The 15,656-nt window shown below is 37.7% G+C and overlaps 1 protein-coding gene across 3 annotated transcripts in view; it reads right to left on the minus strand.

Annotated features, from left to right (window-relative positions):
• Nucleotides 1-2,125: 2,125 nt before the first annotated feature.
• The window catches only part of LOC107588849 (mitogen-activated protein kinase kinase kinase kinase 4-like), a 114,573-nt gene continuing 101,042 nt past the window's right edge, over nucleotides 2,126-15,656 (minus strand). For all 3 annotated transcript variants that reach the window (XM_016277088.1, XM_016277087.1, XM_016277089.1), the window contains 8 exons: nucleotides 14,089-14,241; nucleotides 13,834-13,977; nucleotides 13,597-13,731; nucleotides 13,407-13,507; nucleotides 7,327-7,476; nucleotides 7,004-7,163; nucleotides 6,029-6,168; nucleotides 2,126-2,229 (listed from right to left, as the gene is read on the minus strand). In XM_016277088.1, coding sequence (XP_016132574.1) covers nucleotides 2,146-2,229; nucleotides 6,029-6,168; nucleotides 7,004-7,163; nucleotides 7,327-7,476; nucleotides 13,407-13,507; nucleotides 13,597-13,731; nucleotides 13,834-13,977; nucleotides 14,089-14,241 — 1,067 coding nt within the window. In that variant the 3' untranslated portion in view covers nucleotides 2,126-2,145. The remainder of the gene's footprint in view (nucleotides 2,230-6,028; nucleotides 6,169-7,003; nucleotides 7,164-7,326; nucleotides 7,477-13,406; nucleotides 13,508-13,596; nucleotides 13,732-13,833; nucleotides 13,978-14,088; nucleotides 14,242-15,656) is intronic.

Below are 15,656 nucleotides of genomic sequence, written 5' to 3' on the forward strand. Positions count from 1 at the left end.
ATCTGCAGGTCCTGATGACAGCGGAGAAAGGAGGCCTCAAAATATTCAGTTGAACATGTCCATTGCCTACTGGTTAGTAGTACATAATGCAAAACAGTGCGTTTTTAGCTATCAGTCATACAATTAACATGACTGAACAAAAGGATAAATACATTGCGTCCAGACTGACATTAACATCAGGGCCACTGGACATGCTAATGACTTATGCTGACTCTCTAATTGCTCTTTAGCTGCCGCCTCCCCCCCTCAGGATCAGCCAACTGACAACCATCTGCTTTGTGGACAAAAGTAAACAGGTGTCTGCATGAGATCAACTGCTGGAGGCTATGGACTATATTTGACATTTTTAAGGCAGCTCTTTGACGTAATTTTACTCTTGAATGCTAATAAAAAAAAGTGCACTTAATTTTAGTTTAATAATGTATTCTAAAAAAAGTTGTGTAACAGTGAAAGAGATGTTTAGCGGAGGACCTCATACGAAGATTTTACAAAAAAAAAAGGAAAAAAGAAAATCATGCTTTAAAGACCAATTCACACTGCCCTGACCTTTTAAAGTGGACATTTGGATGCAGTTGGATTAAGCGGGCTGTATTGACCAAACATCAATGTTTCTGTGTTTTGTAGGGGCAGTGTAGATTAACCTTAAAATCCACTGAACTTGGGCTGTAGAGAGGAGAGCAGGGCACACACATTTCATACATTCTAGAATGACAAATCTTAGTGTATTTACTAGTTGCCATATTAACACTATTTAGAGGGGGAAAAAATTGTGCCAAAATTAAAATTTCTTCATTTTTAATCTTTTTTTTAGTGTTTATGTAAAACAAGACAAACAATATTGATATTCGTTTTGTTCCACTGCTCCCGTTTCCTTTGTTTCTACACAGTTTCTCTAGTAACTGATTATATTCACGTGTCTTGTTTAAGTCTTTATTTAGTCTGTGTGTATATACAGTATAGCCCTCACTGTAGTTTCACTGTTATTTGTTCATTCTTGTCTTTGTTAGGTTGGTACTCCTAGATTGTTTTATCAATATATACCACTTGTGAATTGATCCTCTCTATTTTTGCCTGTAAACAACCTGTGACAGTCTGAATGTGTTTTATCTATTTGTCCATATTATGACCATAAGCCATACACAAATACAGTCAGAAAATATAGTATCATGCCTACAAAGATGCATGGTAATTTGCTAATAAATTCTAATATAAGCAGTGCAATACCTTAGTTTCATTTAACAAACAAACCAATATGGTACAGAACAAGATAAAATGTGATCAGATGGCTGGAGATTCACCAGCTGAGAGCAGTTATAGCTTTGACAGAGTGATAAAGTTCAAAATCCTGTTTGTCCAGCAGCTTCTCTGGTATCAACTTTAATGATTCTAAAGTCAGAGGACAACATAAAATGAATTGTTCGCTCAGGGAGTGGTTAACAGCGTAACAGAATACAAGTTGAACATCTAAGTGTCTGTAAATGTTCCTTCACTCAAACCATCCATTCTGAAAATCAATGGGAATATACTTAATGGGAATTTATTTAACAAGTGCAATACCTATAAAATAACAAAAACACTCATAAAATGTATAGTTGATATTATTAAAGAAAAACAAAGAAACTGCATCCCTATATTAACCAGCACTAGTACAATGATCCTGTGTGACTCAGGTCTTTGTGGAATTAACAGTTACCCAGAAAGAAAAAAGTTGACCAGTCCATGGAAATACACTTACATACACTAGAGTATTAATTCTCAGCCCTTCAATTCCTTGATATAACAAAGGCTGAGCAAACAAAGCCCTGAATTATAATAAATGTCCAAAGGTGTAAGATTCAACAAACAAAAAACAAAACAAAAGCAAAACAAAACAGCATTAAGAGATACAGCAGATCACCGATAATTGAGCTGTGGACATAAATGGCATAATACTCTTCCACATAAAGCTCCTACTCCCTTTCAGAATGTCTTTTATGTTTGCATACTTAAGATTCTCTCAGAGTTTTCCCCACAATAATGCAGGTGTTTAGGACAGCACAAGACTCCAGAATAGAATTCAATTTAGGATTAATATTCGTCATGCTGGGTCCACAGAGTTCTGAAAGACTAGTCTGTTGATAGTTTCATTAGAGGAAAGCATCCTCATCACCAGTTAAGTAGTTTGCTCCGTCCGAGAGTCATGAAATAAACTTGGCTCACCCCTCCAGAGCGCACAGAGGCGAAGAACACCTAAAGAAACAAAGTGACTGCAGATGTTAAGATGACATAGCCATACAATTTACAATCAATAAAGGGTTTACCCCTCCTCAAAAAAATGTCACTGTTTATTCAGCCCTCATTCCAAACCTGAATGCATTTTTTCTTCACAATAGAGGACAGGAAAAATGTCTCTGTGTACATACAATTAAAGTCAATGGGATATTTATCTTTTAATTGCATAGAGAAAAAGAGAGAAAAAAAACTGAATGAGTGTTTTATCAGCAGGACAAAAATTTTAACACTATTTTACAGTATCTTTGGTCCACACTACATGAACTTACTATAATAATAACAGTAAACTATGCATAATTACATGCAACTAACCCTAAAACCAATCCCCAATCCTAGCCCTATAGTAAGTACGTTTATTAATACACTACACTAAAAAAATTAAGGGAACACTTAAATCACACATTGGATCTTGATGAACAAAATATTCAAAACTTTACTTATATACAATTCATTGAGAATAAAATTATGTGACATTGGTCAATGGAAACCAAAATCATCAACCCTGGATTCAACAGCACACCAAAAATGAAAGTAAAAAAATGTAATTACAGGCTCATTGAACTTGCATTAATTTTTATCAAAGCAACTCATAATGTAAGTCACTAGCATGTATGGCTCCCACGTGCCTGTGTGCACTCCTGACAACATCTAGGCATGCTCCTAATGAGATGGAATGAGCAGATGGTTTTCCTGGGAGATCTCCTGCCAGAACTCGATCAGAGCATCAGTGAGCTTCTGGACAGTCTGTGGTGCTGCTTGGTGGCTTTGGATGCTCCGACACATAACATCCCAGAGGTTCTCAATTGGATTCAGATCTGAGGAATTTGAGGGCCAGTCAATGGAATCAGTGCCTTTCTCATCCAGAAACTGCCTACACACTCTGCTCACTTGAGGCCAGGCTCAGTGTCTTCTTCATGCACTTTAGACTGCGCAGGGAGACACACCAAACCTCCTTGCAACGGCATGTTATCCTGGAGGAAGCTGGACTACCTGTGTAACCTGACTGGGTTACAGGTACAGCTCCATGCTACAAGTCCTGACCCTAACAAACCACAAAACTAGATACAAATCTGTCAGAAAGGATAAGGAGAAAGCAATCGTCTGTGGCCACTAAATGCAAAACCATTCCCTTTATGGGCGTTGTCTTGCTGTTGCCTCTCCAGTGCACCTGTTGCCTCTTTGAGTTGCACCAAAGCAGGTGTTACTGATTCACAATCACTTAAGCTTCCTAACTGTTCAGACTGATATCCCCGAAGTTTAACTGACTTGGTGTTATGGTGGTACTGTGATTATTAAATGGTAAATTTTTGAGCAGTGTATTACTTAGACTTAAATGCACAATTACACTGTAACAAGGATACCATAAAATAAATAAATATGGCATATTTTATTCACTTACTGTGGGGTGAATAAAACATCTCTAGAATATAGAACACCTATTGAATTAATTACATGATGCACTTTAGACTGCGCAGGGAGACACACCAAACCTCCTTGCAACGGCATGTTATCCTGGAGGAAGCTGGACTACCTGTGTAACCTGACTGGGTTACAGGTACAGCTCCATGCTACAAGTCCTGACCCTAACAAACCACAAAACTAGATACAAATCTGTCAGAAAGGATAAGGAGAAAGCAATCGTCTGTGGCCACTAAATGCAAAACCATTCCCTTTATGGGCGTTGTCTTGCTGTTGCCTCTCCAGTGCACCTGTTGCCTCTTTGAGTTGCACCAAAGCAGGTGTTACTGATTCACAATCACTTAAGCTTCCTAACTGTTCAGACTGATATCCCCGAAGTTTAACTGACTTGGTGTTATGGTGGTACTGTGATTATTAAATGGTAAATTTTTGAGCAGTGTATTACTTAGACTTAAATGCACAATTACACTGTAACAAGGATACCATTAAAATAAATAAATATGGCATATTTTATTCACTTACTGTGGGGTGAATAAAACATCTCTAGAATATAGAACACCTATTGAATTAATTACATTAATTAAATTATTCAAATCAGGGAATTACACAGATGATCACTTCAGCCAGCAGCATTGAACTGGTTCGACTGATAATGTTTTTTAATGGCCAAAAATGATCTTTCAAAAAGTCTGAATGAAGCATCACAGTTTGGCTAAAAAAAAGCTCTGCAGTATAACAAGGCTGAGCTACAAATAATCTTTATCAGCCAGTTTAAGTCAGCTGTAAATTTTCAATTAAGGCCTATTTTTATCTGTCAGGAAAATAATGTAACACTTGCTATTTTAATGTGGCATTGGTATAGCAAGAGTATCTGTAGCAAATATTCCTCTCTTTCTGCACTCCATGTAAGACAGTCAGTCATACAGGCTTGGAATGACATGAAAGTAGGAGAAAGTTTCTCTTTTTCACATTTTCCCCCCTTGTCATGGTCACTTTTGGCTTGTTTAGTTGGGGACACTTAATTTCTGGAAATATTGTCGACTTGATTGCACAGATACTATATTTGAACTGAACTGAGCTGGACAATGATGACATTACAGAATCAATGATGAACTGACTGATTAACTGGAAAATTGAGTGTTTACTATCATCCTCTTGCATTATTGACACTATTTTCCTGTTTAATACTGTAAGCTGCTTTGACAATCTGAATTGTATAAAGTGCTATATAAATAAAGGTGACTTGACTTTATGGCTGTGACGGTGGCAGATTTTTACCACCGCGGTGGTAATGGATATATATACAGGTACATAATTTTTAAACAGTAAATAATTCCATCAGTGAACACTGCAATATACAGCCTGTAAAACACTAAAATATAGGGTATCAAAGAAATAATACAGATAAATAAGAAAGTAGCCTAAATAAGAAAGTTAAATATTAAACATTCGTCGACAAAAATTCGAAACAACATCAATCACATACTGGAAAATCTGCGTTGGCCTGACAACAATTAGAACATAAACATATGCTTTAAGCCTACTTTGGCTTTTCTATACAGATTTAAAATTATTTGACAGAAAAACTAGGACTTTGACATTGTCCGGTTAAGGGAGGACCTCATTGGTGTTACGATGTTTCCAGCCTCACTGAACACGTGTTCAGATGGTGTGCTTGTTGCACAAAAGCATTCTTAGCAACCGTGGCCAAGAGAGGGTATCTTGCCTCATTGTTCCGCCACCAAGCAAGTGGGTCATCGCTGAAAAAAGCGACTGGAGATGGTTCTTGAGATTGGAAGTGTTTGCCCTTTTAACACTTAATGCGCCACTCCACAACAGCTAAAGGCTGTCTACACTGGACGCGACAAAATTACCATTAAAAACCATTTGAACTTTGTGTCAGTACATCACAAATAGAATGAGGCATCAGTTTACTGTTGGGGATTTGTCGTGCCGCACCACATTCAGTGTAGACAGAATCACTGATTATAATGGGTTCTATAGTATTTTGTCATGCCGCGCCTCTCATGTCTGGTGGTGACACGGTGTGAAGGAAATGCCATGTATGGTGTTTGAGGTAATTTGTGAATTAACAGTCTTATAGTCTAAATAAAACAATTTACAGCTAAATTATATATGTTATAATTTTTATTTTTATAAACTTTGTATTTTATACTTGTTATAGAGTGTGTGACATCACGTGCATTGCCGCCGGTGGTAATCGACTACCGTGGTGACGTGGTTGTCATGGCTGCCATCACTGCCCTACTTAACTTTTTTTTGGTACCACAAGGTATGCCATAATCTTTTTTTTCACAATTTTGTGTGGATGTCTAACCTTGTCATTTCTTTCACAGAGAAACTTCAACCGTTGTGCCCTCTTGTGCATGAAAACACCATCCAGGTGACCAGTCTCCACAGAACGGATCTCGATAGCTTTCTCCCCCCAGCCCATGATCTGGTTCGATCTGATGTAAGCTACAAAAAGATGCAGAAGAGTTCATAATCACAATTAAAGTTTAATTAACTGATATATTCCTGACATAAATCAAAGTCAGAAAAAGGAAATATACACACACACCAGATGTTTGTTTCACTATCTCAGTGAGGACATTGCATAGAATTTCATTAATTTTCTATCAGGTTAATGATATTTTCTATCACCAAACCCAACCCCTACCCCTAAACTCACCAACACAGAAACATGTGAAGAACATTCGATTTAAATAAAAACACCTTTTGGCTGATTTATAAGCCCTTTAACTAGTGAGGACCAGTAAAATGTGATCACTAGTGGGTTGTCAAAGTATTTCAAAATATAAGTGAGGATATTGGGACCTCACAAGTATATTGTGGTGAGCTGCCGTCGACCTGGGAACTATTCAAAATAAACAATCCACTTGTTCCTGATCCTGGGATCCTTCTGAAGGCTGTACTGACAAGCAAACAAGCTATTTAAATTGAATGCGTCATAGCCACATGACTAAAAACGTTACTCTCCCATTTGTCCTGTTGTCAGCCGAGTTGAGCATATGGATTATGAAAAACTGTGAACAGGTATCTGTATGCTGTCACTGCTCATTGATTCAATGTTTCAGATGGAGTAAGTCTCCAGTTAACGAGCCAAGTAATGAGCCAAGAAGTGGGAGAAATATGATTTGAGCATGAAGAGGATTTGACTGATGGTATGCAAAGTTTCTATTTAATATTTCATTAGCTGTACTTAAGCAAATTATTTATGTACGTCATCCACCACTGGACTGGAAAAGAGCATGTTTTCTGCAATCTGAAGTGGAACAAATGTTCAACTTACCCACAGAGGTGGGCATCTCACCCCACTGCAGCACCACGTCTTTGGTGATCCTTCCATAAGTGTTTACATACACACCTTCATCCTCATAGCACACCAACAGCTCAATGCCTTCTGTGTTTGGGAGGATGATGATGGCATGGGTCTGGATACTTGTTTGAATCTGAGAAAAATAAAGTGCAAAGTATTTGATTAAAGTGATTATAGAAAGCATGACTGGTCCTTCAAATAATCTAAAACTGTAAATATCACAATGTTAAAAGCTGGAATAAAAAAGAGCTTCTGACAATACTTAATTCAGTAGTCAAAGTCCTAAAAGAGCTTACATGTGTGGGAAGGTAGATGTCATAAACTGCCCCTGAATCCACATCTACAGCATGAAAACCAGAGCAGGAGCCATAGATGACCTTTAATCTTTGACCCTCTTCTACAGTGAGATCAACTAAGAGAGGCTTGTGGACCAGGTCTTCAAATGACTACAAAACAAGATGGCAATGTCATATAAGAGATACAACCACCACTCTTTTTTATTACTACAACCTGCAATTCAATGTCAAGTCACCTGTATTTCTATAGCGCTATATACAATACAGATTGTTTGTTAAAAGCAGCTTCACAGAAATATACAGTGTTAGGGTTGTAAAATTCTTCAATTATGAAATGACAGCAGTGGTGTAATGTTAAAACGAATTCAAATTCATATAAAAAAATAAAAACAATATAAAAACAGATAAACTTATTTAAAAAAAATTCATATAAAAACAAATTCCAATTCAAATGCAAAGCAGCTCTAAAAATACAATAATGTTGTTATTCAGCTAAATTCAGTTCAATGTTGATTCAATCAGTTCAATAACAGTGTCAATGTTGCAAAATTCACCTATTTATAAACAAATCTGATTCCGCTTGAGGACAATAGCGTCACTACTCAGAACATTTCAGTTAAAGGGGTCATATGATGCGATTCCAATTTTTCCTTTCTCTTTGGAGTGTTACAAGCTCTTGGTGCATAAAGAAGATCTGTAAAGTTGCAAAGACTAAAGTCTCAAATCCAAAGAGATATTCTTTATAAAAGTTAAGTCAGCCACACCTACCTAAAATGGCTCGTTCTAACACGCCCCCACATGTCTACGTCACGATGTGGGAAGATTTGCATAACGCCACCCAAATGTTCACGCAAAGAAAGAAGGTGTAACTTTGATTCTCGCTGTAGTATTGTTGCTGCCGCCACCGCCCTGCCGTGAACGCTTTGTAAAAATCGACATGTTTCAGAAAGGCGGGGCACAGAGGAGAAACAATAATGTACAGTATGTGGAAAATAATGTGTTTTTAACCTTAAACCGCATAAACACATTGTATTACACCAAATACACAAAATAATGTTCTTTTTAGCAATGTCATATGACCCCTTTAACCCTTGCACACACACACTTTAACCCAATTTAAAAAGTTACACATAGGTCCATATTGGACAAAAATGTCCATGTCAAAAAACGGTCATAAACATTTGAAGCTTGGGAGCATAGACTTAAGTTTGGTCTCATTTTAAAGAAGACCCATGGCAGATTATTGTTGAAGTAAAAAAAGTTTAAAAAGTGAAACCAAAATAAAAAAAGTTATAGAGGTTTAATTTTATGAAAATTAGTTATCAACTATTTTATATAAAATATATATTTTATGAAACATGTTGAACTCTAAACCTGCTAGAAAATCAAAGCCATAAATCTAAACAAGTTGTGTTCCAAATTTGAGGTTGATCTCTCAAAAAATGAGCTTTCAATAAGATTTTGTTTGGGTGCAGTACCAAATTTTCAAAATGCCGCTGGTGCACACAGTGGTTGGATTTGTGATTTGCAGTACAGTAGAGATTTTCTCTCTCAAATATTACAAGCACACACACACAATTTTTTTTATGACACAAATATAAACCACACTGACATCCATACCAACACACCCACACAAATTTTGCTGCATTATCCAATTGGCTCTATAATATGCAGAAGCAGAAAACAGGAATACAGCGAGTATTTGCTTTATAGGCCAACCCTGAAAAAATGGCACCATCTGGTAAAAAATAGTAAAAAATTTAATTTTGAAGCCTTGCCAACAGAACGAAAGCCTATTAACAAAAATGGCATAATTTTACAGTTAAATGGCACTGTTATTAAAAATAGAAGTTTTAATGGGTTTCAATGGGGACATTTTTGTCCTTAAGGTCCTGAGAGGAACTATTTTGTGTACCTAGTGCAAAATAGATTTAAGGAAATGAGGGTGAAACAGTAAAATTCCAATAAAAATACACACCTGTGCCCAAAATTTATACAGTTGCCAATAACACAGGCAAAATTATCAAAAAAACTAAACTGAAAAGGACAAAAATGTCCAAAAGATCGCACAAGGGTTAAAGGGGACCTATTATGCAAAAATCACTTTTATAAGGTGTTTGAACATAGTTATGTGGCCGCAGTGTGTGAAAACAACCAGCCTACAGTACAATGGTAAAACCACTACTCCTGGTAAAATCCACCCACTAATTTTTTTATAATCCCAATAAATCATAAAAAGTCTCTCAGAACAAGCGATTCCAGATTCTCCCTATGTATACATTATCGTAGGGGAAACGTCCTGCCCATTTGTGATGCTCTCTGCCCTATTTAGCATAGACACAGCCCTGAGTGAGAAGCAGCAGTCCGCCATTACGGTTTTCTTGCTGTAGCTGCTTATCAGCGCCAAGGAGACATTAAAAGCGTTGGGTTTTGGGATGCATCAACGAACATAGGAGTCTCCACAGAATCCCTCCATCTGAGCTGCTGAGGACACTGTGGTTAAGTTTCATTTTCGAAGGAAATGTCCCAGAAAAAAAATTGTCCTATTGATTGTGTGCTATATGATTGTGCCAATAATTTTATGCCAGACTGCCTCACAAATGAGGGTCATTTCAACACTGGATTTTCGCAAAAGTTGATTCTGAAAGAGGGATCGATACCAACTCTTCGTGAATATCAGCTCCAGACAAAGTAAGCATATCATATTTTGTTTGTCATCATTCCGGTCCCCAAAAAGCCCAAAATCACTGGACTTAACGACTACAGACATGTCGCTCTCACGTCTGTGGTCGTGAAGTCACTTGAGAGACTGGTCCTGGCCTACCTGATAGACATCACTGGACCCTTGCTGGATCCTCTTCAGTTTGCCTACAGAGAAAACAGGTCTGTGAATGATGCAGTCAACATGGGACTGCATTACATCCTGCAACACCTCGACAGACCTGGGAATTACGCAAGGATCCTATTTGTGGACTTCAGCTTCAATACCATCATGCCTGACCTTCTCTCAGACAAACTGACCCAGCTCTCCGTGCCCACCTCCATCTGTCAGTGGATCACCAGCTTCCTGACAGACAGGCAGCAGCTAGTGAGGCTGGGCAAACTCACATCCAGGACTATCACCATCAGCACTGGCACTCCCCAGGGATGTGTGCTCTCCCCAATGCTCTTCTCTCTCTACACGAATGACTGCACTTCAAAGGACCCCTCTGTCAACCTCCTGAAGTTTGCAGATGACACTACAGTCATCGGCCTCATCAAGGACGGAGACAAGTCTGCTTACAGACAGGAGGTTAAAGAGATGGCTGTCTGGTGCAGTCTTAACAACCTGGAGCTGAACAAGCTCAAAACTGTGGAGATGATCGTGGACTTCAGGAGAAACCCCCCTGCACTCCCCCCAGTCACCATCATGAACAGCATTGTGGCTGCAGTGGGTTCATTCAGATTCCTGGGAACCACCATCTCTCAGGACCTGAAGTGGGACAATCACATAGACTCCATTGCAAAAAAGGCCCAGCAGAGGGTGTACTTCCTTCGCCAGCTGAGGAAATTTAACCTGCCACAGGAGCTGCTGAAAGAGTTCTACTCTGCTATCGAGTCTGTCCTGTGTTCATCCATAACTGTCTGGTTTGGTTCAGCTACCAAATCAGACATCAAGAGACTACAACGTACAGTCAGGACTGCTGAGAGGATTATTGGTGCCCCTCTGCCCAGCCTCCAAGATCTTTACATCTCCAGAGTGAGGAAAAGGGCTAAAAAAAATCACCTGGGACCCCTCACACCCAGCCCACTCTCTCTTCGAACTTTTGCCTTCTGGTTGGCGCTACAGAGCACTGACCACCAGAACAGCCAGGCACAAGAACAGTTTTTCTTTTTTTTCTTTTAATTAATTAATTATTTTTTTATATTAGTGTTATATTGCATCCCTACTGTGTTATTCCTATGTATGTTTGCACTATGTTTGTACTTTCTTCTACACTGGAAGCTCCTGTTGTCAAGTCAAACTCCTTGTGTGTGTAAACATACTTGGTAATAAACCTCTTCTGATTCTTTGCCTTTGACTTTCTGAAAGAGCTTCTTGGCACTCTGTAAGGCTAATGTTGCTAAAGCTACCATTGTCTCTGCCTGTTTTCACTGATGCTGCCTTCATGTTCTACCAGAATAATTGTAAATAGGAATGTGGTAGATAAAAAATTGCCTATGAAAGCAATGTGAATTCGGCTACTTGAGAGTTTCTGACATTTTCAGTGTGTGAGATAGGGCTGTCAAAAAATGTTTGAATTTAAAATATTTGTCAAATTTAAAATAAAAATCCACATTCGAATGCAAAAACGTTGCATTCGAATTTTAGATGTGCGTCAGGCAGCCTTATCAGCGACCCACGAGATGCGATGACGATGTAAGTGTCACTGCATTATAATATTTTTGTCGGCCTATCCAGTTGAACCCACTAGATGCGGTGCTGCTGCGTTGTTCATTAAAAATATTGTGGAAAAAGAGAACATCCATGCAGAGAAGATCTTGTTTACGTCAAAACTAAAACCAAGCCATTTACACAGAACGCATATTTTGCGCATTTTCTAGAGGGACATCTATCACCGTTGCACTCGCGTCTTGCACAAAAGAGCCGCATGTCAAGAAAGACGATAAAAATGAATGCAAGTTTAACTTTGAAAAAACATATCTCGAAGAGGGTTTTTTTCCCGCACCCCACTGCAACTCATGTTTTTAATTGAAAAATGTACTCTGTGTGATTGGCTTTCGGTCCTTTGTACTAATCTATGCATACATACATGATGCGGTTTTGTTTATAGTTGTTTAAGCAACTTAATTATTATTGGTTTATAAACATTATTTTAAACATTTTGAACTTTTTTTTCCACAGATAGTCATGTTATCTTATGCTTTGAATAAACGTGCATTAGCAATATTCTTGTGGCCTCAGGAGAAAAGTCAAAAGCTTCTCTTCACCCTAACTGAAATTATACATTTTAAATTTGAATATAATTCGAATTTCAATAATATTTAGGTACAAAATTGGAATTTCATTTTTCAGCCATTTTGACAGCCCCAGTGTGTGATTGTTTGTTGTTGCCGGTGTCCTGGCATTTTATCCTACCTGTCAGATTGTCCTACCAGGTCTTACTGCGCATCCGCACATCAATATTACATAATTTTTCTCATGCTGAACAACAATAATTACTATATTTGCATTACTGTAAGGGGTAGGTTTAGGGTTGGGTAGGTGTAGACGTTAATTAAACACAATCTAATAGGCAGAAATTTGTTGTTGTTGTTATTAGTTTATTGTTGGTTTTCGGCCATAGCTGTATCCCTTCAAGCCACAACCCTGAACAACACATAATTACTGTATTTACATTACTGTAAGGGTACGTTTAGGGTCGGTGTAGGTGTAGACGTTAATAAACCATAATTTGACAGGTAGCATTTTTCGTTGTCGAATTGAACTACCTACTGTTTTAATGGGATGTAGCAAAATCTGACAGGGTAGCACAAATCGACAGAACACCGGTATGACAGAGCATGAGCTCTTGAAGCTCTGCCCTCTTCTGAAAAGAGCACCAGCTCATTTGCATTTAAAGGGACAAACAAAAAAAATGGCACATTTTGGCTCATACCCTAAAAGTGGCAACTTTAACAAGCTATAAAAAATTATGTGTGGGGTATTTTAAGCTAAAACTTCACATACACACTCTGGGAAAATCAGAGACTTCTTTTACATCTTGTAAAAAGGGGCATAATAGGTCACCTTTAAGGTTTTGGTTTTAAGGTTAAGGTTTTTCAGACCCGAAATAAATAAGCCAAAGAAACCCAAACTCCATTAGGTGACAGAAATGGAGAAAAAAAACTCAAAAGAAACCAGTCTCAGTGGGGGACCAAGACTCTTCTGGTCTAAATCAACAAACATAGTCAATTATAGTGCTGCATCACAAGTCAGATCTGTGGGCTGAAATTATTCCAAAATTTTGCATCCAGCTCCTTCAGCCTACAGATAAGTATACATCAAATCTGAATTAGGTGGAAAATGGTGACTTGAATATGTCAGGTATTGCACTCACCTTAAAGGCCATAAACTTGTGGTATGGCTTTGGTGCCCAAGCATACACTTCCACTAAATTTTTCAAGGCAATAACCAAGAACTTGATTCTTTCATATTTAACTAGAATGTGACAGAAAAAGACATTTTATGATCATATCCTACAGATTCCAGTTGTACTAACCATGTCTGACAGCTGGAAACTTTCTTACCGACTTTGTAGTGCACACATCCCTCCAGCTCCCCCACTGTTGTCCAACCCTGTTTCTTTTCCACCTCAGGGTCATTATGCAGAATCTTGTTCCTCAGCCATGAGAGATAATAAACTCGCAGTTTGTTCTTCTTTCCTGTAAAATGGTTACTATTATAAACAACATTTCAAATATTCACTAAAGGAATGAACAAGTATTTAAACATGCTCTGACAAGTCTTGTCATATATTTTCCAACCTGATATTGTCACTAGAATATTAAGGCCTTCAAGAACATCCATTTGTTGAAAACGGCGTCTGTTAATAAGTGGATAAACTTTCCCCTGCCCACTGCGATCAAGGAGCATGAGGCCACTTTCAGTTCCTACTAACAGATTTACTCCTACACAGGGAAATAAGGGAAAGAGAGAGTGATAAAAAATACACAAAAAGCTGTTTATTTTCTGTATCCACATATCCTATGTCCAGTGGGCTATTACTGTGTACTACATACCCCAAAGTGCAGCACAGAGAATCTCAGAATTGAACCTCTTTTTGTATTTGCGGATTTCAGGTGTGTCACTCTGTGGGCGAGTGTTTACTGGGTTTACATTCACCACAGAGCCCTTACGGGATGGGTCCAGCAGACGTCCATCATTATTAAAGCCTGTTGAGAAAACATACTCATACAATCAGCTTGTGATTTAAATGTATTTAGCTAAAATATATTCATTAATAATTTAAATATATTTCACGTTTAAATGTTTTAAGAATTGAAATGTACTTCAAGTTTAAAAAAAAAAAAAAAAAAAAAAGTATTGATTTTTCATTAAAACTGCAAACACTGGCTCTAAATGATAAATACACATGATTAGTGTCAGGCGATATGACCAAGTTTTATATATCACAATATAATGATTTTTGCTATTTTATCTTTGTCATCAAAAAATAAGAATAAAGATACAAATGAAAAACAGTGCTTTATGTTTTTACAGTAGGTCTATTTAATAGTAGCATTTAAGTAAAATAATAGAGAAATTGAATAATCTGTAGTGGTCCTCACAGGGCAGTATACTGGATTTTGGTCACGACACTTCATTTAATAGCAAACTGTGCCTGTACTTTCTCACTTCCGGTCCACGTGAGACTCAGGAGTAGTGATGTCTGATTTTATTTATTTGCATACAAATAAATAGTATATTCAATATTAGGGGTGTCCAAAAAAAAAATCGAATTTTGAATATTTGTCGAATTTAAAATAAAAATCCACATTCTTAGGCACAATTTTAGGTGTGCGTCAGGCAGTATTATCAGTGGCGCACAAAATGCGACAACGATGTAAGTGCCATTGCATTCGAATGCTTTTCCTGTTATTGGTTTTCAATTCCTTAAATCTTGCTTTTTCCAGGTGCCGGGAGATTGCTGGTTTGAATCCAGGATGGGTGTGAAGAGGGGTTAAGTTGTAATGGTTTAATGACTTTGTGTTAACTCCGGTAAGGTTGTGGTTGTTTTCTTGAAATTAACTTTGGGTATATTTGGGTTTGGAAATTGTATAAGGTAGAGTTTCTAATGAGAATCTCTCCCTTTTAAAGGGGGGAGTTGTTACGGTTTTGTTTTGTTTTGTGTTTCTTTCCTGTTGTCATTTTCTTTTGTTTTATAGGTTACCAGATAAGGATCTACACCTGTTACCAATCCGGGACTGTATTTAAGGTGTCTGGCCTTTGTTGGAGGAGAAGCTTTTATCCCTATCCTGCAGTTGTGCTCCGAAGCTGGACCTTCACTTTGTTTTCCGTTAATTGTTTGTTTCTCTATTGTTGTTAATTTATTATCTTTAGCATTTAAACCCCTGGACTTAAATAAATATTTTCTTGTTAATATACTTTTGGACTTCGAACCAAAAGGACTTTTGTTGTTGCTTCCTTGAGTCGGATGTAACAATTGTTCAACTATCTAGTTGAACCCACTAGATGCATTGTTCATTCAAAATATTGCAGAAAAAGAGAACAATCAATGCGGGGAAGATGTTGTTCCCGTCAAACCCGAAACCAAGCCATTCACACAGAACGCATATTTATAGAGGAT

Source organism: Sinocyclocheilus grahami, unplaced genomic scaffold (genome assembly GCF_001515645.1).
Source record: "Sinocyclocheilus grahami isolate Dianchi unplaced genomic scaffold, SAMN03320097.WGS_v1.1 scaffold108.1, whole genome shotgun sequence".
NCBI classification, from domain to species: domain Eukaryota; kingdom Metazoa; phylum Chordata; class Actinopteri; order Cypriniformes; family Cyprinidae; genus Sinocyclocheilus; species Sinocyclocheilus grahami.